Source organism: Alligator mississippiensis, chromosome 13, assembly GCF_030867095.1.
Source record: "Alligator mississippiensis isolate rAllMis1 chromosome 13, rAllMis1, whole genome shotgun sequence".
NCBI lineage: Eukaryota > Metazoa > Chordata > Crocodylia > Alligatoridae > Alligator > Alligator mississippiensis.
Window position 1 is genome coordinate 38,793,902 of NC_081836.1, and position 26,842 is coordinate 38,820,743.

Below are 26,842 nucleotides of genomic sequence, written 5' to 3' on the forward strand. Positions count from 1 at the left end.
GCACAGAAGGTTAAGAATTGAGAGCGACTGACTGCTTCCATTTGGGGGACAGCTTATGTCAATAAACTGCAACAGAACAAGGGTAGGGGAAAAAGCTTTCTATAAGCATGTTTCCTTGGGTGGAGGCAGACAAAACATTTACAGTGAGGTAAAAAAGTAGCAGACAAACATAGCAGATGTCTAAACCAGGACAACTTCACCCACTCCAATGGAGTATTTTCCTGTGCAAGAATCAGGCAAAATTCTAGGAATGTAATTTATAGTGGGTTATGTTTTGTGTATCCACTTCCATCCTAGGGTATTCATTTCCTAAATGCAAATAGGCCATTATTGCTTCCTTGCCATCTAGTAATAATACCTGTAATAACATCTGTCACATGGGAGACCTCAACTTCTGTCTGGGCCTGGCCCCACAACTTGCTTACACCAGTATATCCTGCCTTTAGACCAGTGTAAACAAGAAGATAAACCTGGGTAAGTCAGTAAAACCCAGCTAAGAGTTGTCCTTGGAAAAAATCAGTGGTAAGACTGTAATGATGCAAGTTATATCCATGTAAGTGTCATGTGTACACTTAATTCTGCTGCTTGCTCAAAACAAACATGCAGTTACAGGCTCCCTCATCAAGGCACTGTAAAGCGCAGCTAAAGCAGCAACCAGCCAGGATGAGCAGATTTTCCATTCACTCCAGACACTGATCTAAGTTGTGCAAGTGTTACTATGTTGTATGTTCAAAACCCTCAGTTTAAACCCCACTTTGACTTATATTGATGTACAAAATTACTCCAAATGAATATCTGTCTAAATCCTTTCCAAATCAAGGGAGAGGCAGAATGTCAGCCTTCCCCACCTTTAGCTGTCAAGGAGACTGACTTATTGAAGGCTGAGATAAATACAAGTGAAATACATACTTGGCAGCCTACTGGGGATAATAATACTCACATTTATAATTGCAGTGTACAGGAAGTCTGAAAAAATATGTTAAGTTCTGTTTTAGTGGCAATGCTTTTGCTGTGCATCAGCCTTTCTCAGCAGCTGATTTTGCTGTCCACACAGTTGTATTTTCAAGAAATGAGACAGCTCAGCTTTTAGTCCTCATGAGAATAAGACAAAGCAAGTATAACAGATGCCTTTGATACTATGCTTGCCTGTCACCGGCATATGCTGATACACATCAGTCCTGGCCTGTGTCATTCCTGCTGTTTCAGTCTGGAGATTATTAATAACCAGTTGTTCATGCAACTGTATTTATATTTGTATGTAATGCATCATTAGCAACGTGTAAGGGATGCACACAAGTGCACGTGCACCCCCTGAGAATAGCCATGCACCTCCTGGAAGCACCAGCCATGAAACTGGAAGTGCCAGTGGAAGTGCACTTCTGATTTTGCTACTGGCTCGGTGATCAGCCGCTAAGGGACCTTTCCCCAGTCGGCAGTCGGCCACTGGGGTCCTCCCCATTGGTGATCTGGTGCCCCCCAAGACTTGGGAGGCACCCCTTGCCCATGTAATGCATTCTTGCCTTCCATAAAAAACTGTTTTCAATAGTTTGCTAAGGCATGGATGGAAAAGGGATTTTCTAGAATATGTGCTAAATTCCATTATGTAAATTACTCAAACAAGTTCATTTGCACACTTTTTACCTGAAAGAGATCACTCTTTAATGTATTGCTTATGTGCACATAAGAACCTGAACGTAAACAATCCACAAAATATCCTGTGTAAGATGATTAATCTTCCTGATTTATATTAGATTTTCTCCTGCTGGCTTACTACAAGGTTCACAATTTGAAAATCTTACAAAACAATCCTTTTCCTTTTCTGCATGACTGATCTAAAAATAACTCATCTTTATGTGATTTCAGGATACATGCCAATGGTAGAACTGACCCTCTGAACTGTTGGCCAGTAAAGTGATGTATTTTACACTTCATGAACAGTAAATAGAGATTTTCCATTTGGGTGACATAGTATTCAAAAGTTTATCAAATCTAAGTAATAGCTTTGTTTCTAGTAATAAGAGAATCCATTTTAATACATGTCCATAAAGTCCATCTAGAGTTCCTTAGGGAAGTCTGGTGCCACACGCAAACCATAGCAGTTAGAGTATCCACCCACATCCAGTGGTCATGGAAAAGTCACAGACAAAACATCCTGATGCAAGCTCCTCAGATCGACCCAAGCTGCCTCCTGTATATTCTTCCAGTTTTGAACATTTCAGGCCATAGTTTCTTTTTCCCAACTTGCTCCACAATTCTGGTCCTAGCGTGTTCTCAAGTGTGCAACAAATCTATTTGAAAGAAAACAACATCATTATACACACAAACTAAACTTTTGTTCTCCAAAGGCAACACTAAATAAATGATACACGACAGCAAGCAAAAAGAATCCTGAACTAACCATATCTGAGGACATTTATACTTTTCCTTAATGTTGAAACTATCATTAGCGAGTACCAGACTAGTAATGGTCTGAACCAATTCAAGTAAGTCAATGTAACACTTTCTACTGATGTCAGAGACCTGGGCTGGACCTTTAGTGTAATTTTAACACTTACGCATGACCAGAATTCATAGGAAACAAATCCTAGTTCTACAATAATTTGAACTGGAATTGTTTCCTGAGAATCAACATAAAAGTACATGTGACATTTTACTTTACAAAAAAAGTTGTTGGCTGCTACTAGTGCAATCTGCAATAAACACTGTACACTATACAATAAACAAGGCCTTACTTAAAAGATCTTGGCAAAATGTACTAATTCTTAGCTGTTTCATAGCATTCACTGCTGTTTGAAGCAACCAGGCTTATCTTTGACAGCATGTGTAACCCTGCTGCATTCATGTGATCTAACTTTCTTCATGCACTAAAATGTTTTATTACTGGGTTTCAATAATATTTAGATACTGTCATATGTCTTCAATAACCATCTTTCCTTTGCAATCCTAGCCATGAAGACTAAAAGAAAAGAGTGTAAGTGCATACTTTAAAGCAAAGTCCTATCAACCTGGCATAGCAGCAGGTGAGGTACACCATATGCCTACATGTGGGCCTGACTTTTTCTGAAATTATGAAATTAGTAAGCAGTTAATACTTGCACCAATATTTGTATCAATACAACCTGAAAATAACAGCATTATTCTTGTTTCTTCAGAAACTTATCCTTATACCTAGTTGCATTTGCTACATCAGGATACTATTCTGCAGCATGAAAGTGATTTCTTAAGTTATTGAGTCTGAATTTCATGAACTACTAAGTCTCTGAAAAGCTCTAGCCATTGGAAAACTTAGATTCCTGGTTTTACTCATATCCACAAACCATGTGTCTGGCAACTGAAGTATACTCATGTGTGATTATAATAATTTTAGACAGAAAGTGACATCTACATACAACTGGAAAAGAAGGACTGATCTCATTATGTAAAATGTCTTTAGAGAAATCAGAATCTGACTAGACTCTGAGGACTAATAGCCCTGCTCCTGGGAAAGGTGCTGCAGGATGGTTATGATGGTTATTTTATATTTAATTAGAGAGACAAAAGTGTCACAGCGTTGTGATCACTCTGGGGGTTGGGTTCAGAATGTGTTCAAAAGAATTTAATGGCCAGTCTTTTTCTTCTCATGTCCTTGTCATAAACTAGACTTTTTTTTCCGGAAGCATGCACAAGTGATGGCTCTTTCTGCTGCTGCAGCGAGGTCCTCCTTCATACAGGTCTCATCAAGGAGTTGGCAACCAAGCAGGTGCTTCATAGTCTGTACTTCACCACACTCACATATATTTGTATCATTAGAGTGTTGGTCAACATTACCATTTGATAATGTTAGTTTTTGATCTTTCAGTTTTTTGTACGCAGGAGATTCAGGCATCGCTATGTTGGCCAGTCTAAATCAGTCCCTCGGGGAAGGTCCTCCTGGGGTTCTGGGTCCATTTCAGAGCATCTGATTGCACGTAAGCTTTCCTTCCATTACCCCAGTCACACCCTATCAGCTGTCATGCCCACTGGTACAACATTGCAACATTGGTCACAAAATTCTTTTGCACTTTAAGAATTTTAGTTACTTCTGTGGGACCATAGAGTGGATGCCTAGGGTCTTCCATCTGCTGTAATCTTTCTTTTTGGCTTGCTACCTTTCTCCTGATATCAGGTGGTACAATACCACCAGTAAGTACAGGCTGTCCTTTGGTGTTGGCTTTAGACATCCTGTTATTTCACAACAGCTGTCATTTAGAACTGGGGCTGGTTTCTTGGAATGAACTCATCATTCCTATACTGGACATGCATACTCTGTACTGGAGTAACACAAGGCAATGACAGTGGCCGGTGATACATGGGGTTTCAAAAGGAAATGCGTAGGTAGGTGTCATTCAACTGCAGTATAGGGTAATGTTGTACCATGAGTAAATCCAGTCACATCATTAGCCAATTAAACTAATGTAACAGAAACAAACACTTTGGAATGTGGGGAGCTTCAAGCTTATCCTTGTTTTCAAAAGGTAAAGAAAGGTGCAAAATAATAAACAGATGAATATTTCTTTTACCTTATGTTAGTGCTGCCCTCCCATATAAGTTGGCATTAGTACCATATGGAAGGATCAGAGATCAGGAATATCTCAGATATTAGAAACAGGACTTGCCATACTTGATCAGGTCCAATATCTGTCTGGCTTGGGGTTTCCTGTCTGACAGATATTTCAGAGGAAAGTATGAGATAATTCCCTCACAGCTCCTGTCCTGCTCTTTAATAGTTAGGCTCTCATAAGATGAACACATTTTATGGATGGATAAAGAAAAAAATGGTAATTGTTTAAATTTTGAAAGACAGTCTCATAGCTTACCTATCTGTGTTTTTTATGCATCTCAAAGGTGGTACATGCCTATTTTGTACATCTGCTAGATTAATCAATTGGTATGAATTTATTTTTCAAGTAACAGAATTTGTTTTTATGTCAATAGGAGTATTACAGAGAGAGAGTAGATTATCACGGTGAGATATTTGATCATGTAGATCATAGTTTTGGTCTTATATTGTATTTATTTGACACTGCATATACTTGCTAGTTGTGTTGGTAGGCGTATGAGTATGTAAATAACCATTACTTCAAGAGTTATTATCCTTATGTCCAGCTTTCTCAATGGTACTGAGAGCATTGTTGTAGAGCTTGGCACTATCTAAAACACCCTACCTTCTTATCAGGTGTTTATCTTGATGAGAATCTAGTTACATGAGCTCTGCTGACTCACTGATGCAGAGCCGTCCCTAGGGGTGTGCAGGGCCCAGTGGTGAGTGGCCGGAGCCAGTGGAGCGGGGGGAGGGGAGGAGATAGGAGGCAGTGGCGAGTGGCCGGAGCTGGCAGCTCTCAGTGGTGGCACAACCGGCAGTGCTCAGCAGTGGCAGCGTCTGGCGTCCGCAATGGGGCCTGTACGGCACTGTCCGCAGAGCCCCGCAAAGTGCGGGGCCCGGAGTGGTCGCCCCGATTCACACCCTCTCAGGGATGGCTCTGGATGCAGGTGATTTCTACCATCTGGATATAAAGACATAAGGTTTGGGTACAGCATACCTGAAAGAAAAGAGCACTGAGAGAGAGGTTAAGCATAAGGTGAAGATATGGACTGATATTTACTGGTATAACTGTTTCATTGTTAATAAAATGAAACCTTGTGAATGTCTTTGCTTTGGTTTACATACGCTATCGTGTGTGGACTATGTCTCTGTAACAGGCTGGGCAAAGTTCTCACCTGTGCATTTGTCATTATTGTTTGTACTGTAATATTAGGTTGGCAGCCCTTTTTGAACACAAACTGTTAAAAAATAAATCCCACCCTTTAGCTTCTATTCTAATAGTGAAGCTATAACCAGCCCTGGTTCCTTTAGTAGTTTGGCTTTCATTGTGCGGACAGGTGGCCTCAGTGTGCTATTTTTCATCACTGCTTGTGAAGGGGAATGAAAAGACCTTTGTGACTGGGTGCTCAACTCCCAACTCTGCCTTCTAGAAGTCAGAATACAGATCTGCTTTCTCTAAGGTGCCTACCAACAGTTAACTCCAACACATAAGTCTCCTATAAGTCCACACACATACACACACAAATATATTAGATGAAGTGGGGCTCATCATTACAAAGGGGTGTTTCTATGGACCAACCATTGCAGTCAGGAGATTCAGAAGAGTAGTCTGTCTTTTATTAAGCTTGTTCTTATTAAATTTTCCCTTTATTTAAAAAAATATTTTGATCTGTTGTCATGGGTAAACGATTTTAAATGGATGTGATTCATGTGATCTTCATCACTGTTTGTATAATCATAAGGAATTAACTGTGCACATTGTCCACACTTTGACATAGCTTCTAATTTCAGTATCTTTCTTATAAAGTTACTGCTGGACCTAAAGAACTGGACCTTCCAATAAGCAGCTATAGAGACTAATAATTCTCCAGGACAAGCTGCTGGGTTTTGGTTACAAAGATCTATAAGCCATGCACCATTCTGCCTCATCTAATTTACCTTTGTTAAGAGAATGTGCCTTAAGAATACTAAGGGATGATTCATAACCGTAGCTAAGTGTAAACCCTCTCACCACCTCTTCTAAAGGCCTTTTGCAGCTGAACTGGTGAGATGCTGCTGGGCGGGGCTCTCTGCTCCACAGCAGGGCTGGCCCCTCCCCTCTGCTCCCTGGCTGCAGCTCCGTGGCTTTCCCCTGCTCTACCCCTACTTCACTGCCTGTTGGACAAGCACGGATCCCCCCTCCCTCCCTATTTCCCACAGCACAGACCCCAGTCCCAGGGACCCAAGGCATGTGGTATGTTGGTTAATTCCAAGAGGTGTCTGTGTGTGTCTCCAATGTCACTGGGACAGGCAGACAGAACAGTGACCCCTTAGGGCTTTTGCAGTTAATCGAGTCAGCTGGTAAGCTATTTAAGAAGAGTTTGAACTAATGGAGAGAGGCTATTGTTTTGTTGATGAGGTGATAAACACTCTTATCAGCCCTCTGCTGGCTTGCTTGCCTGTCAGTTTGTTGCAAACAGTATAAAGAAGCAGGGAGGAAGATTGAAAAGCTCCGTATGGCCAACAGATGCATGCACTGCACACCCCCCTTGCCTCAGAGTACTAGCAGGGGGCTGGGGGCTGGTAACGCTCCCGCCCCTTGAGCAGCAAGCAGGGGAAAGCCTGGGATGGTGCAGGCAGACCTCCCTAATCAGAGGTCCTGCCAGGTCCTGGCCACGTCCCCCTTCAGCTCAGCACTGTGGAATGATGGGAGGGCTGCTCTAGCACCCCCCTGACTTCTAGCTTGAACCACTGCAGCCATGTGCCTGAATTTCCTGTCCAGAGAAAATGTCTGTTCAGTTACAAACCAATTCAGCCTAGCCAGGTTAGTCTAACCTGCAAATATTGGATCAATTCAGGTTCAGGCTTTTTGAATGTCTGACCGTAGCCTTAGGGGAAAAGTCTTCTTATAAAGCCCTATTGCAAATGCTTACAACTTTACTACTTGCCTTAACTAATAACAAAGAACAAAAGAAGTAACAATTTTAATCAGGAGTTTAGGTAGTATTCGGAGTGATGTTGTATCCAGGATGCTCCAGGAAATATGTGGGGCAAGAATTTTTGTGGGCAAGATCTCTTACTGGACAAACTGCTTGGTTGGGATAAACTTAGACAAGCTGTTGAATTCAATATTCAATTGCTGAAATTCAAAAGCAGCCCCATGGGGGAGAGAAGGAAGGCAACATTTAAAGCCCAGGGGCTGGTCTGGGGGTGGGATGGGGCGGGGATTGGTGGCTGTGGAGAAGTGCTAGATTTTCCCTGACCATCAGCTGTTAGGGGGAGGGGGTTGTGTGGCAGTCTGACTGGGGCCTAAGCAGTTAGGCTTTCAGAGTATAGCATAAGGAAGACTAAAAAATGTTTGAAATATTGTTATAGGCTACTAGAACAAGCTAGTAATTTACAGTGGCAGATACTAAATGGTATGTGAATGATATAGTTGATCAGCACATTAAATTCTTGTCTACCCACTCAACTGTTTAAAAAAAATATATCCTATGAACTTAATTTGAAACTAAATCTATATGATTTAAACAAAGGAAGCCAAATCTTTTCAAGATGCTATAAATGCAGTCATTTATACAGCAATGTCAGCAAGGGTTGAATTATTTGGCTGCTAAAGTAGAACCCCAGCATTTAAAGCAATAATAATGCCAATAAAATAATCCATGCTAATTTTGTTTCTTAAACTGCTGCTTCTCACAAGTCAGAATAGCATAGAGGGCATAACTTTCTTTTGTGTGCTTTCTAATTCATGATATAATCTTGAGAGAAAGTGTTTAAGCTTTGGGTACATCTTGCCTACTCTGTTCACCACTCTACTGATCGCATTTTGTCTTGACTATGAAGGAGGCCAGGATGCCAAGAATAAGCTTTAATTAGGTAGTAACTTCATTAACTCCTTTAGGAACACTACCCAATAATGAATCACACTCTGAAGATCATTATTTTTTATCATTCCAGGAAGGCCAGGGTGAGTAGCTATGCCTGTCCTTTCTGGATTAGATTCCTTTCCATTTATTCTCCTTCCTCTTAAGATCTTAATATATTCCCTGGATCATATTGTTATTACACGTAATCCATTAATCCAATGCTTCTGGGCTTCCACTAGTTGTTACCAGGGGTCAGGAAGAATTTTATTCTTCCTTGAATGAGTAACTAGACTTGCGGGTGTGGGGATGTGTAGCCTTCCTCTGAAATATCCAAGATTATGTGGGAGGCACTGGTTGTACTATACTACTGGTTCTGTCTGTCTTGAGACAATAGATTTGTGCCAAGAGAGGCATCAGCTCATTGGACACCTGAGAGTGTGGCTATAGAGCACAATTCTTGAATGACAGCCCCTTTCTTACATATCACCCATGCAGTTTGTATGTAGTAGTACTGAAAAACATCTCTGGTACCTTGCTGGTGTCTCGCTTACATGTTCAGAACTAAAGCAAGTCAGGTGTGGGGTCAGGAAAGAAATTTTTCCCAGGTCACTCTAAGATTGTGGAGGCCTTTGCTTTCCTCTGTAGCACTGAGCACAGTCCATTCCTAGGTTCATCTGGACATGTTTTCCCTAACAAATCCCCTGTAATTGCAGTGAAGCATTTCCCCTGGACAAATCCCCTGAAGTACAGGCAGGACGCTTGGTTTCTCTGGCTTTCGTCCTATAGCACATTGGGCTTAGTGGTTTTTTTCAACTGAAGATCCTAAGGTTGGTGTTGGCAGGTTTCTGGTATATTGGAGGGGTGTGAAGGGGGAGACAGACTGGATTTCTCTTCAGACTTTGGGAGTTACAGGCGGGGCCAGGGGCTGTGTTGCCAGGTCTCTTCCATCTTACCCTGGATCCAAGGTGATGAGCAAATAGGATTGTCTCTCAGCTGTACCAGACATTAGGGGCCATTGCTTCCTTAGAAGATATCTTCCCCTAAGTATACTTCCAGATCTAGTATATTTGGGAACTGGATCCCTCAATGGAACAAGCATCTGAACTATGAGCCTGCTAAGCAGTGACAATTTGATCCTAACATACGCAACCAGTTGTGGGGAAAGAAAGGAGGGGTGGGGGAGAGGGGAAAGAAGGCCTGTGATAAGAGGAAAAATCCTTCCTAGGCCTAAAGGAAAAAGTAAGGTAGAGTAATCCTGCATTCTGGTCATAAACGCCCTAGGCAACTGGTAAAGGGAGCACGGGGGTCACGTGCCCCCCCCCCCGACAGGGCTGTCCCCACTATGAATGCCGCTGCTGGCTTCTGTGGGTGCTCGCCAGCACCATCCCTGCTGCTGCCAGCAGCTTCTGCAGGTGCTTGCAAGCCCCGTCCCTGCCACCACTGCCAATGCCGGCTTCTGCAGGTGCCCCCCAGACTCAGGAGGCACCAATCACTTATGATAAACCCTGTTCCACTGGTGGTGGTAGGAACGAATACTGCACATTCCCTGTACAAATAGGGAAGTTGTACCCCCACCCACACCGCTTGCAATAATCTCTGGCCTCCAGGCAGCCAACCTTGGTGAGGGTAGCTCTAAAGGAGCCATGATTGTTTTTCCTTCTCTTGATGAGATAAACCCCTGCACTTTTAGGCTGTGAGGAGTGTGTTTCCTACCAGTTTGGAAGTTTAATTTTGATGGGGTCAGGTTTTTAGGCCTCTTGACCTGCACTAGATGGTGGGGTTTTAATGATATGTTTAACATAATGCTTAATCTTTTAGCAGGATCTCGGGTGGATAACTTGTGAAAAAGTGAAAAAACAATGCAGGCCCCAGTTTACAGATAAGTACCGAGTCCGTGACCATGTGCAATAGAACTCAGACTACAATCATTTCCTACAAACTAGTGACATTATGAAAAAGTCTTTAACTGATACCTGTATGTACTGAATGAGAAATATTTTCTGTTGCAAATTTAATGTTGTCTTGGTACTAATGATTGTAGCACTAACCTTCATAATTCTAAATTATTCCTTTCACTCTGATTTGGGATTAAAATGCTGGCATGCAGCAAAAATGCTGACTCACAAGCTATTTAATTTAGGACTCTGCTCATAAAAGAAATTTGCAATAATTCACTACAATTAAATCGTCTTATTTATGACAGTGCTCTGTATAAAAGGAATTAAGTAAATACATTCTTCTATTCAAGGGTTTTACTGATTACAGTATCCCATATTTAGTCTATACCTAATTTTCAGGCAGGTCCAAGGAAAAAAGCAAGCCTACAAATCTTCTAGCACAGCACAGAGCCTAGACACATAATCTAAAATAGCAAACCCAATTCTGTTCAATTTGCACAGGCAGGTTTCTTAATTAAACAGGTATGGAAGCATTTTCAAGCTGTTTGGTGCTATAACTTGTGAAACCTTCCCACAAGTAGAATTTCCATGTAATTCAAAGCTAGTAAAATCCTCTAAGACCCTAGTTCTGCAGCCTATAACAGTATGCAACTCCCACTGAAGCTAATGAGTTTCAAGAGTTGCTGCAGATCATGTCACAAATTTGGAAGCCTTAATAATCAACTCCTCCCACTTGAGTATATATCTCAAAATACATATAAAGTAGCACATAAAGAGATGAATATAAACACCTTTTTATTTTGTATGCTTGTATTATCTGACCAGGGTTTCAAATGGCACATTCTACTAAGTACCTTTTAACCACATGGTACAGATTTGATACATATCCATTAAGTGAAAATTATACTATGTACTTATCTATTGTATATACTGTCCTTCCTGAAAAGGCTCAGGGCAATTTACAGTACAAGATAGAAATAGCATGTAAAAGCAAATGGAATGAATGTAAAATATAATCTCCTTAGATAGTACCCCAGCCTAGCCTGGCTTGCTAAATGTCTGTCCATTTAAGAAGGTCTTACAGCATTTCCAGATGTCCAAGCTTGGGCTCTGGTGGGCCTCAAGGGGAAAGAAGTTCCAAAGTTGAGGAGCGACTGCCAAGAACTACCCTCCAGATGTTTTTTGCCAAGTGAACTTGGCGCACCAAAGTTAGTTGCAGGAAGTTGCTTTTGGCCAATCTTAGGGAATGCGATGGGTTTGTAGATACATCTAGGGCCTTAGGTCAAAGAAAGATATACCCAGAAAGGTATAACTATGATCTAACATTCTGCTTAATTCATTCCATAGGAAACAACCTTATAAAGTATCCTGATAAAGTGATGTATGCAAAAGATTTTCTCCTGTCTGGACCAGTTGCGGCCAATCTTTATGGTAGGCATGCCACAAGTTAGCCTGGTGCCCTCTCCAAGTGTCACTCCAATCCCTCTTCCCTACCCAATCTGCTGCTTAGCTTTCTGCTTCCTTCCCTGTGCTCCTTGTCTCATCTGTTGCTCTTTCTGCTCCTTGCTGTATCTGCCATGGTGCTGCCATCCCCTCCCCAATCTGCCATCACACACAGCGGCTTCCTCTGCCACTTGTGGCACCCGTGTTGCAGGTTGCCCCTTTTCCCACCCCCATCTAGATCATTGCTAAGAAAACCAGAATTTACATATAGCATCACTTTAAAAGAATACTAGTCACCAATTAATTTCTATCTAGAGCAAAGAGATGATGGAAACAAACGCTAAGTTTTCTATATATAATACATTTTGTTTCACCACTACTTAACTTATTATAGCCCTTCAAGTGGCTCAATCAACTCAAAGAACTGACTAGCTTTAGTGGGGATCCTACAGAGTCCTCCTTTTACAGAAAGGAGGACCCCTGAGCCCTGGCATGGGGATTCATCTGGGATTGAGATTCATTTGAAGTAATTAGAGACCTTCTTGAAGGTAATTTGTAAGACAGAAGACTTCAGTCAGAGGAAAACCTGAAACCAGAATATGTGCTGATCAGAATGTGCTTGTTCTGTCTCCCACTGAAAATGATTGCAAAATTCCCATGCCCTTCAACAAAGCCAGAATTAATCCCAAGAATTTATCATTCTACCAGCAACTCTGACTCAACTCAAACCTTGAGTAGTTTTCAAGTCACTTAGGACATACTCTCCAACAAGTATTGTGATGCTCAGCACTAACACTTTCAGCTTTCAGATGCATGACTCCATAAATTGAATATACAGTTTTAAGTGCCTAAGCTTAAAATTTGCATGAGAACAGCTAGAGCCTGTTCCAAGTGGTTAAATAATATTCAGTAAAGTTTGGAACCCTAAACCCTGATCATTTAATATGGATACATGAAAAAAGAGGTGAAGAAGAACAATTAGCATTTTTTCTCTAGCTAAGTATTTTCAAGTGGGAGAGTACCTGGACATTCAAGTCAAAGGTCTACATGAGTCCAACAGCCCACTGGGTTAGTACATTTGAGATGCAATAGTTTCTGTAGTCAGCAGCACACAAGGGGGTAATGTAGCTAGCATCACATCCAACCACCTTTCATGACTCGGCCTGAATGAGCCAGACACCCAGTTACAACTGAGTCAACTGGAGGCAGCCTTTGTAAGAGTGCAGAGTAAGGCTCGAACTTGCATCCCTGGAGCAATGGCAAGATAGCATAACCCCTCTGTCACCACACCTAATTGTCTTGTGTTAGGGCTACCAAATTCAAGGTATGTGCAAATCTCCCATTAGCTTCAGTTATGTACTTTTATTGCCTGCAGAACTGGGGCCCTTAAAGCAACAGCTTGAAAACCAAGGAGATCAAGCCCAACAAAAATGTAGTTGCTTATGGTAATATTTGGTCAGGCGCTTGACAGTACTGTGGCTGCAAGAAGAAACCGTCTGGAATATTCATCTCGACTTGTGGCAGGGTTTGGGATGCATAGCACTTTGAAAACACTTCCAGCGTTATTTAAATGGAGAAACCTGTCAAGAAAATTGAACAAAATTGAGCTTGCTCTTGTCACCTGCCGTTTTAGACTGACTGTCTCAGCTCTGCATTATGCTTAAAATATTTTAATCTCAGTGAGTTATTCATGAATGTCTCCCCTGAGATGTTGGAGATCCAGATTGAAACCCCTTTCTGCTCAGGAGAACAGCAACTCCGGCTATCCAATATCCAGGGTGAGTATACTTAACTATTGGGGAGGGTGGGAGAAGCATCATCACCAAAGCATCTTTTAGCTGGTTGACCAAATTCTGTTTTACTGTGTGTGAATAACTTCTGTGGACTTCAGTTGTGTATATATAAATCTTAGGATGTGTCTACAAGTGCAATTAGTGTGCATGAATAAACTCCAGAGCCTACTGCTCCAGTTTGGTGCTCCTAGGTGCGTAATATGTTGAGCCAAGTTGGAGCAGCTCTGGCTGGCAGGGAACCCAGGGGCTGACTGGGGCATGAGGGTGTTTCAGTGTGAAGCTAGCTGGCCTCTGCACTGAAGTGCCCTCATGCCCCAGCCAGCAGGGGCAGCGTCTACACATGCACTGCTATTGAGTAAAAAAACTCTGCAGCAGGATAGTACTTGTACTTACAAGTACTTACAAGTACGGCTGCGCAAAGCTTCAGTCCGCGATTTGATTCGGTGGAGATTTGGCCTGATTTGGTGGCTGAATCTCTGAATCTGAATTGAATCAGAGGACCCTTTAATCTCTCTGAATCAGATCGGAACCATCTAAATTGATTCGGAGAGATTCAGAAAGATTTGGACATAGACACAGCTTTAAATGTTTTTTCTACCTACCTCTAGGTAGGAGGTGGCTTGTGAACGCTGCAATGCTGGGGCATATGGAGCATCCCACAGGAGCGCAGGGGAGCTCCCCAGCGTGCTTGACAGCAGACCCGGAAGTGGAGCAGAAGCACTTCTGGTCCACTTCTGGGTCTGCTGGGGAGCATGCTGGGGGGCCCCCCTGCATCCTCTGGCTTGACAACTGGTGCCTCCTGGGTCTGGGGGGCCACCCAGGGTCCCCTTGTGGCTGATTGCCAAGCCAGGGAGGTGTGGGGGGGGTGGTGCTCCCCAGCAGAGGGGTGCTCCCCAGCAGACCTGCAAGTGGACCAGAAGTACTTCCGGTCCACTTCCGGGTTCGCCGTCGAGCATGTGGAGAGCCCCCCTGAACTCCTGTGGAATGCTCCATGCACCCCAGCATCTCAGCGTTCACGAGCCACGCTGGTACCTCGAGGTATGTAGAAAAAACATTTAAAGCTGTGTATATGTCCGAATTGCTGATTCTCTGAATCAGCATTGAATCTCCAGATTTGGATTCGGCCGAATTGAATCAGGGACAGTGATGTGAATCAACGAATGGAATCACTGTCCCTGACTGGGGCCGAATCTGAATCCGAATCAAATAGGGCCCGCTTCGCACAACCCTGCTACAGAGTTAATCTACTAACTAATAGGGGTGCACACGTAGACACAAGATGTTTAGTGCAGCTAATTAGTCAACTGCGCAGTAAAAATCTCGCGTAGATGTGTCCTAAGATAAGTTTACCTTGTATACAAAGGAGTTGCCCGTTTGCTGCTTAAGTGCGAGCAGCTATCCATTGAAACAGAGCAGTTACTTCAAATTTATATGGGTTCTAGAAGAATAACGGAAACAATTTCTACAATTTAATCACAAGAGGGAAACATAAAAAGTCAATATAGCGTTACCCCAAAGATCAGAATACAACTACCTGCGGGGTAGTTGTATTCTGATTCAAAAGAGTTACCCCAAAGAGTTACCCCGAAGTTAACCCCAAAAGAGTTACCCCAAAGAATTATTCCAGAGAGTTACCCCAAAGATCAGACTACAACTACCTGCCGGGGGGAGGGAGGGGAGGGGAGATCTGATAGGACTGTTTCCTATATAACTGAGAGAGCTGAGCCCTTACCAAGGCTCAGTTCTTAATTACTCTGACTGGTTAGCAACACTTGGTTTAGAACCGATTTACTAGGCCATCCACTGACCCACCAATCCTGCACTTGAATTTTCTTTAGAGGTCTGGTAGCTGAGGACCCTCAGTTTCCCTAGTGTGATAGGGGACAATTTTAGGTGGTTCACCACTCAGTGCTCAGCAGCAAAGTCTAATTACCACTTTGAGAAGGGACAAAACTGCGAGGAAGTTTTTTAATCTGTAAATTGTTCGCAAAAGCCAGCTGCTGTGGGACAGCTGGGATCCCATTCCTTCATAGCTGCTATGTTTAATGTAATTGTGTAGCCATTTGGAGAAAAATAGCAGCATCTCCCTTTCAACTCTGTAAATGCAACATACAAAGATATTTCTGGAAAGAGGTGCTAGCATTTATTTTGCATCTGTACGTTCAATATTCTTTAGCTAAAAACTCTCTGAGTCCATTTTATAACATGCTTGTAATCAAGCTGTCAGTATTTTTATTAATATACTTGGCTGCCCAAGCATGACCAAGCATGCATCCGTGTATGAAAATAGTATTTCTCTGGACTAATCAGGTTTCCATTTTTTAGAGTTAACGGCTCAGAATTCTGCTTAGAGCATTTTTCAATTGTTTAGTTTAACATAAAATCGGAAGCCCACAATTTGCAGCCCACCCAACCCCACTGCTGCTGGCTAACCTGGTTGCAATAGTGGAAGAGAAAAGTAAATCTGGTAGGTTTCAATGTTCCCTATTTTTAAAAAAGGTTCCCACTCCAAACAGGCATAGGGGGTCTCGGCCTTTTGACAGAGCAATGCAGCAGGTTGAGACCACAGTTCTGATTCAGGCCAGAGTCCAGGCAGTTTTAGGATTTGATTCACGCAGCTGCTCAGCACCTGCCAGCTGTCAAATAAGAGCCCGGGAGCCGCAGGGCTCTGAGAAGCGGCCCCTCGGTCTGCGCAACTGGGTGCGGGGGACGGGGCTGAACCGAGAAGCGGCGCGTGACTGCGGCGCCCCCGGCGCTGCGCGGCGCGGTCCGGGCACGGACGGGCCGACCCGTGGCGAGGCGCTCGGCCCTGCTCCCAGCGCGGCCCCGAGGTGCAGGGCGGAGCAGGCAGCGCCGCGGCCCGCGGTTGAGGCCGGGCTGGAAGCACCTGAGAGCAGCCGTCCCGGGCCGCTCCGCAACAGCCCCCGCGGGGCGCAGGGCGATGCGGGATGCCGCCCCCGCACGCGTCCGCCGGGCCCGCAGCGCGGCAAGCAGGGGCGGGACAAGCGGCCGCGGCTTCCAGCAGGGGCCGAGCTGCCCGAGCGGACTTACAGTGCTGGCGGGGCCGCCTCTGGCCGGCCCCCGCCCCAGCCCCGGCGAGCAGCGGCCGGGGCCGGGGCCGCTTACTCCAGGTAGCCATCGAAGACGTCCAGCTCGCTGTCCGTGTCGTAGAGCACGGAGCCGGGGTCCGACAGCACGCCCAGCTCCACCAGCGCCTGGTCCATGTCCTCGGGCAGGAAGACGATGCCTACGTTGAGGACGATGTACTCCATGAGAAACGCATAGTACAGGATCAGCACGTTGACAAAGAACAAGCCCACGTAAAACATATAGGGCAGCACCCGCAGCGCATGGAAGGCCCGAGACTCCAGCGACTCCAGATGTGCGGAGACGGCGGCGGGCATGCAGCTATGCAGCGGCGGGGGGCCGGCAGCAGATGTGCGCGGGCGCGGGCGGGCGGGCGGCGGGAGCAGCGCTCTCGGCGGAGACAAAGGTCAAAAATGGGGGCCCCGGAGCAGGCGCGAGCGGCCCCGGCCCGAGCGGGAGGGCAGGAGGGAGCGGGGCGGCCCGGGAGATCCACTGCTCCCCGCCCCGCGGCCGGAGCTGGCTTCAGAGGCGCTGCCGCAGCGCTGCCGCGCGGGGAAGGCTCCTCAGGGGCATCTCCCGCCCGGCTGCCGCAGTCCCGCCGCTGCGCCGGCCAGCGCGGGGCAGGGGCAGGGGCAGGGGCAGGGGCGGGCGGGGGCTCGGCGCGGGCCCGGAGTCCGCCCGCCTGCAGGCGCCTCGGCACCAGCCCCCTGCCCGCAGCCTCCGCCGCTCACCCCTCGGCTTCCCCCGCGCCTGCCTCCAGCCCCGCCGGCCCGCCCCTGCGCCCGGCTCATTGGCTGGCACGGAGCGCTGACGGACGGGGGGAGGTTTCCGCTACCTTTTTTTTTTACAGGCATCGCGCTCCCATTTCACCTGATCGGCCCGCCCGCCCGCCCGCCCGCCCGGGTTGCTCTTCGCCTCCCTTGCCCGGTCTCGTCCCCGCCAATCGTGCCGCAGCGTCGGTTTCTGTCCATTTTCTTCCCTGTTTGCTCCAGGGAACAGTCACGTCAGAGCCTGTTCCCTTGCCAGGGACTTCAGACATAGCGATGCTGCGTGCGGCTGGGGGCTGAGCCTTTGCTTTCTGGCAGCCTCAGCCTCTCTTCTGGCGTCGTCTCAGCCCGCAGGCGGGACGATGGCACGGTCCTGAGACCCTGAGATTGGACAGGTTAAAAATTATTAGGAATTTTACATCGTATTTTTAGTTTATGGAGGGACGTTACAATTCATCTTTCAAAGGACATGAGGCTGACTGAGCTGTTGGCTAACCTGATGTCCAAGCCCTTAACAATGACATAATATGCTGTCTTGTTGACCCTGGGGTGGGGAAGGATCATTCAGGATTACCTACCCCCACTAAACTGTAACAAGTCTGAGGGAGAATTGGTCTGCCATTTGAACTGTACATACAGACAGCAGTTTAGCAATGAAACTGGAGAGACAGCTGTGGGCAAGTTAAGTGTCATTATTTGAGTTGGAAGGATTTCTTAGGGTGATATCTTTTACTGGATGAGGATGTAGTTGGGATAAAGTTGTATCTTTCTCTGAATATATCAGGAAAGGCCAACTTTTGTAAAAAGTATTAAAGTATGTCATTACTAGAAGTGGTTAACAAGTCATTTTTAATATCGGATCTGACACATAGCATCTGCGTATGTCAGGATGAAGCCCTTAACATTACATTGGAGCATTTTTATAGTACTGACCAGGGCTTATATCAAGACCTAAGTAAAAATGTAATTTTAAATGTATTTAGTATGGTTGGCTGCCAAACCCTAAGAAGCAAGTTTTCTATTAAACCCTAAATGGGCATTTTTAATTCACTTGAAACACAATTTATTTTGACTCCTTACATAGCTAAGCTGAAACAATAGAAGACAGGCCTATACTGAATGAAAGTGTCAAGGGGGGGGGGGGGGGGGTTGGGGAGGAGATTGGGATTGCTCCATTGCAGCAGGAGTGAGAGCACTTGCAGTAAGGTCTGAAGGTTGGTTCTGGCCTTCACGACAAAATGACAGATGAAATTTGATGTTGGTAAATGCAAAGTGAAGCATGGGAGGAAAAACACCCCAAGATGCACATACATGATGATGGGCTTTTGTTGGGTTTTTTTTCAAACCCATTCACAGTAGTTGAATTTTGAATCTGGATGAGCCCTGGGTAGGGGAATGCCACTTGCTGAGTTTCCCGTGTATGCCATCCACCCAGCTCATAGCCCGCATCACAGGTTCTCCTTGCAGTGCTCCCACCCCACACTGTTTCACGTGTGAGATATGGAAGGTGATCAGAAATGGCAACTGGTCAAACTCTTAAATCAGACCTAAGTGCAGGAGAAAGCTGCATACATGAAAGAATAAATTAAACACCCTGGTTTTGTGACAGAACAATTTTTTTTATTTGTTCCAGTTGAATGGGCTGGGTACAATCCAGTTATATTTAAACTCTAGTTACATTTATCTAAGGCAATAGGGTAAATGAGATTGAAAACATTTCTTGTGCCACAAGACCTAGCTAGGTGATAGGTGTCCTTCATTTGCTAGTTGGCTGCAGTGGTTCCCCTGCTTTACCTCTGTCAGGTCTGTGTTGTGTCAACAGTAGGTTAGGTCTTATGTAGAGTTTAGACTAAGGGTTGTATAGGATGTTGTGGATAAGGATGGGGATAAAGCAAGGGGTTGGACTAGATCACCTGTGGGTCATGACCTAAAAGTGGCTCGCAAGAATATATGGAAGGGTTGCAAACAAACTTCAAAAATGGATTCTCCTTTAAAGGACAAAATGTGGGGAAACCACCAGATGTCCCTTGCAGGCTGCCAGCCTGCCAGGGGCTGCTTGGGGCCTCCATGCTCCATGCACACCACCCGCTGCCCCACACAGTGGGATGTTTTCTAAACTATTTACTGGGTGGGACTGGCCATCCATGTTTACAAATGCGCTCTGGTACAAATAAGGTTGAGAACCACTGGACTGGACCTCTGGAGGCCCCTTCCTGCCCGAGGGCTCTGCTTTCCACGCTCCCTCCTACATGATAAGACATTAAAGGCTTCCAGGCAAAGGCGGGTTGTGGTCAGTCCAGGGATCCTGGTTTTCTCTGATTTAAAAAAAATCACCAATTTTTGGTTTAAAAAAAAGTAAGCCCAAATTCACATTTTTCCATTATTAAAATGAAACACCTCTCTCTATATAGATATGGATATATAGATATAACTATATCAATATCTATATCTATAGGGATGTTTCATTTTAATAATAGGAAAATGTGAATTTGGGCTTACTTTTTTATTTTATATATATATATATATATATATATATATATATATGTGTGTGTGTGTGGCGTTTAATTTTCATCACAGAAAACAATGTGAATTTGGGGTTACTTTTTTTTAACTGAAAATTGGGGATTTTTTAAATCAGAGAAAACCAGGATCCCCAGTGGCCACTCGGCCCCGCGCCGCAGTCCCGCTGCAAGCCAGGGGCCGAAGTGCGGGTCCGTGTGTGGCGCTGCGCTCGGGCGGACGAGGCGACCACCAGCCCAGCAATGCCCGCGCGTGGCAGGCAGAGCAGCCCCAGGGGAGACTTCGCCCCGCCCCACTCCGAGCCGAGGCCCCGCCCCCCGCGCGGTGAACACTGGGAATTGTTGTCCTCCCCCGGTGGCCGCGACGGGGAGCGGGGCGGGGAGGACCGCATTTCCCGGCGTGCCGCGCGCGCAGGCGCTGTGGCTGCCGGTCCGCCGGGTGCTGGGCCGGCCGCTCAGCGCTGGAGGGAGCCCGCGCCCGCGCCCGGTCCCCCGGGCAGCCGCTGCCGTCGCTGCCGCCGGCATGTTCGGCCGCTCGCGCAGCTGGGTGGGCGGCGGGCATGGCAAGGCCGCGCGCAGCATCCACTCCCTGGACCACCTCAAGTCAGTGCGGGCCGGGGCCGGGGCCGGGGCTGGGGGCGGTGCGGGCCGAGTCCCTCCTGCCGCGGGCGGGTGGGGGTGGGGGTGCCTCCCCGGAGCCTCCCGCCGCGGCCCTCGGGGGACGTGAGCTCACAGACGCGGCGGGGGCGCCTCCCGTCACGGGCTGCGGTGCGGACCGCGCTGGGCTGGGGACGGCTCCTGCTAGTCCTCCCGGCGGAGCGGCGCCGGCCCCGCAGCTGAGGGGGAGCTTTGGTGCTCAGCTGGAACTGCCCCCCACTCCTCACCCGGGCCGAAGCAAGGGGCTTCACGGGGTGAAGTCTGTGCCCTCGTCCTAGCTGCTGAGCGCGTAGCTGCACCCATGCCCTATCGCTTGGGGCCTGAGCACGGGCGAGTGTTTGTACCCGAAAGCTTGCAACGAAGAATTTTTCCAGCTATTTTAGTTACTCTAATAAAGGATACGGGATTTACCCCAAGACCCATGTCTGCTGTCACTTGGGGAGCCCTTAATTCTCTCCTTCCTCTGGCTGCTGAAAAACCCCAGGCTGCTCTTCCCCTCACTGAGTAACTCAGCCCCTGCCTTCACAGCTCTTTGCTCCTCTCCCCAACAGGAACAGAGTGAAAGGGACTGACACTTGATTTCGCTACTGTCCTTTGAACTTCCCCCCACTTGGAAGATTGCGCTTGTGTGTCCCAAATGGTTCCATTGCAGTTTATGGTCATTTCGTACCTGATTGTTTTCTTGCAGCTGTGCAGGCGACTTTTTAATGAAACCTTAAACATTGCTGAGATTGAGGGCTTTTATTTTGGTATTTGTTAGGGAAGTTTCCTACTTGCTAGGAGTGGATAGGTGAATTACTTTCTCAAGGGTAACAAATGTTAATTATTAAAATAAGGAAATCATAATTTTTCCTGACCAGCATATCTCTATTCCAGTCCTTTCACTAAAGCATAGGTGCCAGTTTTAGCAAGTGCTGTGCTGGAAAGTGGAGTTTCTACTTCTTTTACTCAGCTTTCTTCTCATACATGCTTTTTTACAATGGATAAACACAGATGTTGAGGAAAGCAGGGTTTCTCACCAGGTGATGCATGTCATCAGGGCTGTTGTGCACTGGATAGAAGAAAGACCATTTCATTGGTTTTCTTCAATACATTCCATGGAGAATTTGAAATGACACGGCCCCTTGGTCCGCTGCAAGGCCAATGGGGACAGGGTAGTTGGGCAGAATGTTTGCTATGTGATTTTGGTTGTATTTACTACTATGAATAGAGGTCTTAAAAATACCAAGATAAGCAGTGCATCTAAAAACATTTTCCCCTTTAGTTGAGTAGCAGACTCCTAAAATACTTCTAGGACATGTATGTGGTATGTAACCTGTTGCTAATATCATCCTCTGTACCAGAGGTACAGAGAAGGGCAACAAGGATGGTCAAGGGTGTGGAGAGGCTTTCACATTACAAGGAGAGACTAAATAGGCTATGTCTTCTTATCTTGGACAAAAGATGACTCAGGGGAGTAATTATATAATTTAAGGTGTGGCGTTGAGAAAATTAACAGGGATTTTCTGTCTGTTGCAGTACTCAAATTAGGAGACGTGCAATAACATTGAGGCAAACTTTAAATTTTGTTTTGATGCTTTCTGCTTATCAGTCAATTGATGAGCTATTAAACATGTTCTAAAATTAGTTTATCTAGACAGAAGACACTAGTACCAGGTATGGTAAATAATTTTGCTTTCACACTGACCAAACTGACTATTTTTATTATTTTTGGGCATCACTCCATAAACTGAGATCAAGGCCATGGCTCTTCATGGTGATCGCTTACTATGTTTGGGCCTGATGCCAGGGTGGATCCTGGGGCAGTTCAGTGGCATGGCTGGATCCCCCTTTCTGAGTGGTTGCTGGAGCCTCTCTGGACTTTTTTTGTAAGTCCCTAAAGCAGAAGAGAGCCCCCCTTCCTCTCTGTGCTCAGACCATGTTCTGTCCCCTCCCCTCCACCCCCCTCTGCTCCCCGCCCTGTTTTTGCTGGTTTCCCCACTGTCTCTGGGGTGGGAGAAGCATCCAAGCCACTGCTGCCCACTCTAGCCCGGCTGAACTGAGAGTTAGTTCAGCTGGGAAGAGTGACAGTGGGAGCTGTGAGAAGGTGGGAGGGAAGAGGTCCTCCTCCATACACCTGGTCTGTTGGGACTGGGAATGGTGCAAAACCCTCCTCACCCAGCCATTCTTGCTGCTGTAGCTGTGACTGAGCCCAGCTCCAAAGCAGCCTGGCTGAAGAAGGCAGCAGTGGTTTAAAGCTTCCTGCACACCTGGGACAGCAGCAGGTGAGGTAGAGGGTGGGATGCGCCTTTGAGTGTGGAGGGGGTAGGGGGCATGGATTCTTACCTGCATCAGGGACTTTTTAAAAAAGTCCTGAGAGACTCCTATGGCACAGTCTGTCCTGCCCACATTGGTGGGTTGTTGGGGAGGAGGCTGGGAGCAAGGATGCAGCCACTACTGCAGTGTGGGTGGTTGCTCCTACACCTCCCTCTGACAAATCCTGGATCCACCCCTGCCTGAAACCCATAATTTTCACTCGTGGGTAGTTTTTGTTCTTCTGGTAAATCTTGCTATATTCAACAGGATTTTTCATTAATCTTGTAAGGATATACAAGATTGGATCTTTTGTGACATTAGGGAATCTTAACAATTAATAGCCTTATTTTCTCTCTCTTATTTTTAAGTAACTGTCATTGTTTGGATGTTTATCTGTGACATAAATCCATAGCACAATTTAACATAATCTGAGGAGAGATGTAGGCAGGAAGTAGTACAGGATTGTATAGGTTAGTATCTTAAGCACCAAACTTATCTATGTTCATTGTAATACGTTATGAAAACCCATCTAAAGCTAATCATATATAATTTAAATAAACCACCCTAATTTTCAGGCTTGTTGGGTTCAAAGCTACGAACAGGTTCTCTTACTTTTTAATGTTGTTATCATGGAGGTGCAGCTGATGCAAACAGTTGTACCCAGCTGTTGGTGGTGAAGTGCCCTTTAGAACTTAAATGAAATCCTGAAGAGTTGATTTCCTGTAATAGCAATTTTTATAATTCTTGAGAAGCTGTATGGCCTAGAGTAATGGGGTGGGAGATTAGCTTTCCCTGGATTATATTGTAGGGTCTGCAAAAAGATGTGTGCTGTTGAGTTTAAATTAATCAGTTTACTAATCTGTAACACTTCTGCTGATTAAAAAGCTACAGGATCTCACTGTAAATATTTTGAGAATTTATGCTGAAAGGCACTTTAAGTGTGAGTTACTCCATGCTGTAATTGGATTGTATCAGAAAAAGATAGATATAAAAGGACAGAAAAAGCTGTCTGTGGTTATGAGAAGCCTGTTCTATAACAGTATGGAGCAACTTTCCATTTAGGATGTCATGGAGACTTATCTCTTCATGTTGACATTTCATTTTTAGTTGATTTGTCTTAGCTTTCTACATGTTCCCATGTAGACATGTCTTTGACTTCAAGAACTAGCTTTGTCAGATGTTAAGTGGGTGCCTTAAGTACTTTTCAAAACCTTTTTGGGTAACCTGTTTCAGTGCTTTACTACCTTCCTAGTGAGAGACGTTTTTCCTAATATTTAACCTAAACATCCCTTCCTGCAACTTGAGACCATTGTTCCTTGTTCTGTCATCTGCCACCACTGAGAACAGTCCAGCTCCATCTTATTTGGAACTGCCCTTCAGCTAGTTTAAGGCTGCTATTAAATCCCTCTGTCTTCTCTTCTCCAGACTAGATAAGTACACTTCCCTTAGTTTCTCCTCAGAAGTCATGTGCCACTAACCATTTTTGTTGCCCTTTCTCTGCTGGACTCTCTCCAGTTTGTCTGCAGAGCAGCTGCTTAGTTGGTCGGTTCCCAGCCTCTAATGGTGCATGGGATTGTTCCATCTTAAGTACTTGTTGTTGTTGAACTTCATGAGATTTTTTTTTTGGTTTCATCCTCCTATTTGTTGAAGCCTTTCTGAATACCCAACCCTACCCTCCAGCATATCTACTACTCCCCTCAGCTTGGTGTCATCTGCAGACTTGCTGAGGGTGCATGTAGGGGTGCACCAGTAAAGGTTTTCTTGGTTGATATCGATAGCCAATTATTAACTAACCATATCAGCCGATGCCAATCTGATAACCAATATTTAGTAATAATGCAAGGAATTTTAAAGTAAACCTTTTGTTTTCTGATACGCTCCAGCAGCTTCTTGCATCACATTTCTCAGTGTCCCAGTGCTTAAAAATGACAATGGAGATGCTTGAACTAAAGCTTGTCAAATCAGCTTTGGTTCAAGTGCCGCTGTCACCATTTTAATAGGTGAGGAAGCTTGTAAATGGAGCAAAGGCAGATATGGCCTACCTTCTATTGGCTCTGGGCTCTCTGCCCTGCTGCCTGTGCTCTGGAAGCCCCGCGCTGGCCTCGTGCCCTCTGCCCACCTGGCAGTGGGAGGCTAACTTGCCGACCCCGCTGCTGCCAGGTGGGCAGAGGATGCATGGCTGGTGCAGGGCTCCTGAGGGAAAGGCGGCAGAATGGAGAGCGCCAAGCTCGCAGCAAGCAACCCATATCTGCTCTGCACACTCCCTACACCCTTTGGACAAGCTGCCAGTGGCTCTGTCCTGCTCCCTGCCCTGGGTACCATACAGCACCCTGCCCCTGGCCCTTCCCCACTTCTTCCCTCACCATGGGGGTCTCGATCTGCACTGCCCCCGCACTTACATGGTGACTTAAGTTCAAAATCTTATTCAGACTAAATTGTGAGGATATGTTATAAGTAATATTTGCATAATGATAGACACTGGTTATTGGGTAGTACTTGGGCTGTGTTACTTTAGAACAGTGGTTCTCAACCTCTCTTTTTTGTACCAAGACCCATCCAGACCCCAGGCCCCCAGTGTGTGGGGCAGGGGTGTCTGTGGGGCAGGGGAAGCCCCAAGCAGCCCCTCGCAGGCTGAAACTCTGCCAGCCTGCAAGGGAAAAGCCATGGTTTTCCATGTTTTTCTTTTTTAAAGGAGAATCCATTTCTACAGTTTGCTGATCCATTTTTAAAGTTTGTTCACAATCCTTTCATATGTTCTTACGACCCGCAGGTTGGGAAACACTGCTTTAGAAAAGGGATGAGTAAAATATGGTCCACTGGCTGGATCCGGTCTGCTGGCTGGATTCAGCTGGTCAGGCCCTTCTCCAAACTCCACATACATGTGTACACATGCCCACAGCCCCCTGCAAACCAATACCCATTCCCCCCCTCCCCCAGTATATGAGTAAGACTTCATTTTAAGTTATTAGACAATATCTCTGTACACTATGCGAATGCATGTAAATCAGGACAAAAATATTTTTTGAAATCAAATTAATGAATGTTGTAGTAGATGTTTCATTTTTAGACTATAATTTGGTGATTTTTCTGGTTCTGAGATGGCAAACCCCCTTGCTGAAAGGAGAACTTGAGGGGACAAGGGGCGGGACTTCTAGTGGCAAAGGTCAGGGGTTAGAGGGTGGAACTTCTGGTCCCAAGATGGTGACCAGGGGGTGGGGCATCTGTCAAGGGGTGAGGCTATCCATGTGGCCCTCGATAGGTTGCCAAAATTCGTTAAGCTGTCCTCCAGCTGAAATAATTGCCTGCCCCTTCCTTAGAAGTACAGAATGGAAGTCCCGTATGTACAACTTCAGCTTCCATGTTTCAGTAGGGCTCAGATTCAAAAAACTTGTTGCCACAACAGTGGATGAAACTTGGAGGCACTTGCAGCTCCGAAATCATAAACACAGCTGTAAAAGACACAGCTGATACCAGACAGCTCATGCAATCTTAATTTAGCTTCTTGTATATATAATACTATTATGTCATGTTTCATGACATAATAGTATTCTATTCTTGCCTCATTCAGTTTACAGAATTAATTTTAGTCATTGAATGAGCAGCTTCATAGCCCGTTGTGTGACCCTACATTTGATATATATCATGTTAATCAAGTTATGTATCGGATGTTGGCCCAATGGGGTCGATAATGTGGCCGATAAATGCCCGTGCTGCATGTGGCCACAGTGTAGCACTCAAGCAGCGAGGAGCAGAGCTGGCAGTATGGAGAACTTCCTTCAGCTGGTAAGTCTGGCGTGGTGGAAGGGGAGAGGGGAGGGAAGGGACGTGGGGAGGGGCAGATCAATGCCCTGAGCATTGAGGGAGGTGGCAGGGGCAGGTGCTGCCCAGATGGAGGGGGTTGGAGCCATGGCTTGTGGGGGTGGGATGGAAGGCAGCTCCTTCTGCTGCTTGCACCCGGAAGGGCAGGGTGGGGC

General features: G+C 45.7%; 2 protein-coding genes across 11 annotated transcripts in view; one reads left to right on the top strand and one right to left on the bottom strand.

Moving 5' to 3' along the window:
* Nucleotides 1-1,631: 1,631 nt before the first annotated feature.
* On the bottom strand, nucleotides 1,632-17,375 carry DEXI (Dexi homolog). Of its 2 annotated transcripts, XM_059716884.1 has the most exons (3): nucleotides 16,595-17,375; nucleotides 5,184-5,522; nucleotides 1,632-2,288 (listed from the first exon to the last, which is right to left on the bottom strand). In XM_059716884.1, exon 1 carries the CDS (start codon nucleotides 16,945-16,947, stop codon nucleotides 16,666-16,668), a length of 282 nt encoding a protein of 93 aa, XP_059572867.1. In that variant the 5' UTR covers nucleotides 16,948-17,375; the 3' UTR covers nucleotides 1,632-2,288; nucleotides 5,184-5,522; nucleotides 16,595-16,665. The 2 variants fall into 2 exon arrangements, with proteins under 2 accessions (XP_059572867.1, XP_059572866.1); XM_059716883.1 differs by having other exon boundaries at nucleotides 5,184-17,375.
* Nucleotides 17,376-20,354: 2,979 nt separating this feature from the next.
* Nucleotides 20,355-26,842, top strand: part of CLEC16A (C-type lectin domain containing 16A) — a 195,471-nt gene continuing 188,983 nt past the window's right edge. For 6 of the 9 annotated variants that reach the window (XM_019494697.2, XM_019494698.2, XM_019494702.2 and 3 more), the window contains exon 1: nucleotides 20,355-20,519. In XM_019494697.2, the coding sequence (XP_019350242.1) occupies nucleotides 20,440-20,519 (80 nt within the window). In that variant the 5' untranslated portion in view covers nucleotides 20,355-20,439. The remainder of the gene's footprint in view (nucleotides 20,520-26,842) is intronic. The other 3 variants (XM_019494701.2, XM_019494700.2, XM_014610767.3) reach the window with 2 other exon arrangements.

Bases quoted from the DNA above. Each gene is read 5' to 3' on its own strand.
- DEXI (XM_059716884.1), bottom strand. From the start codon at position 16,947: ATGCCCGCCGCCGTCTCCGCACATCTGGAGTCGCTGGAGTCTCGGGCC.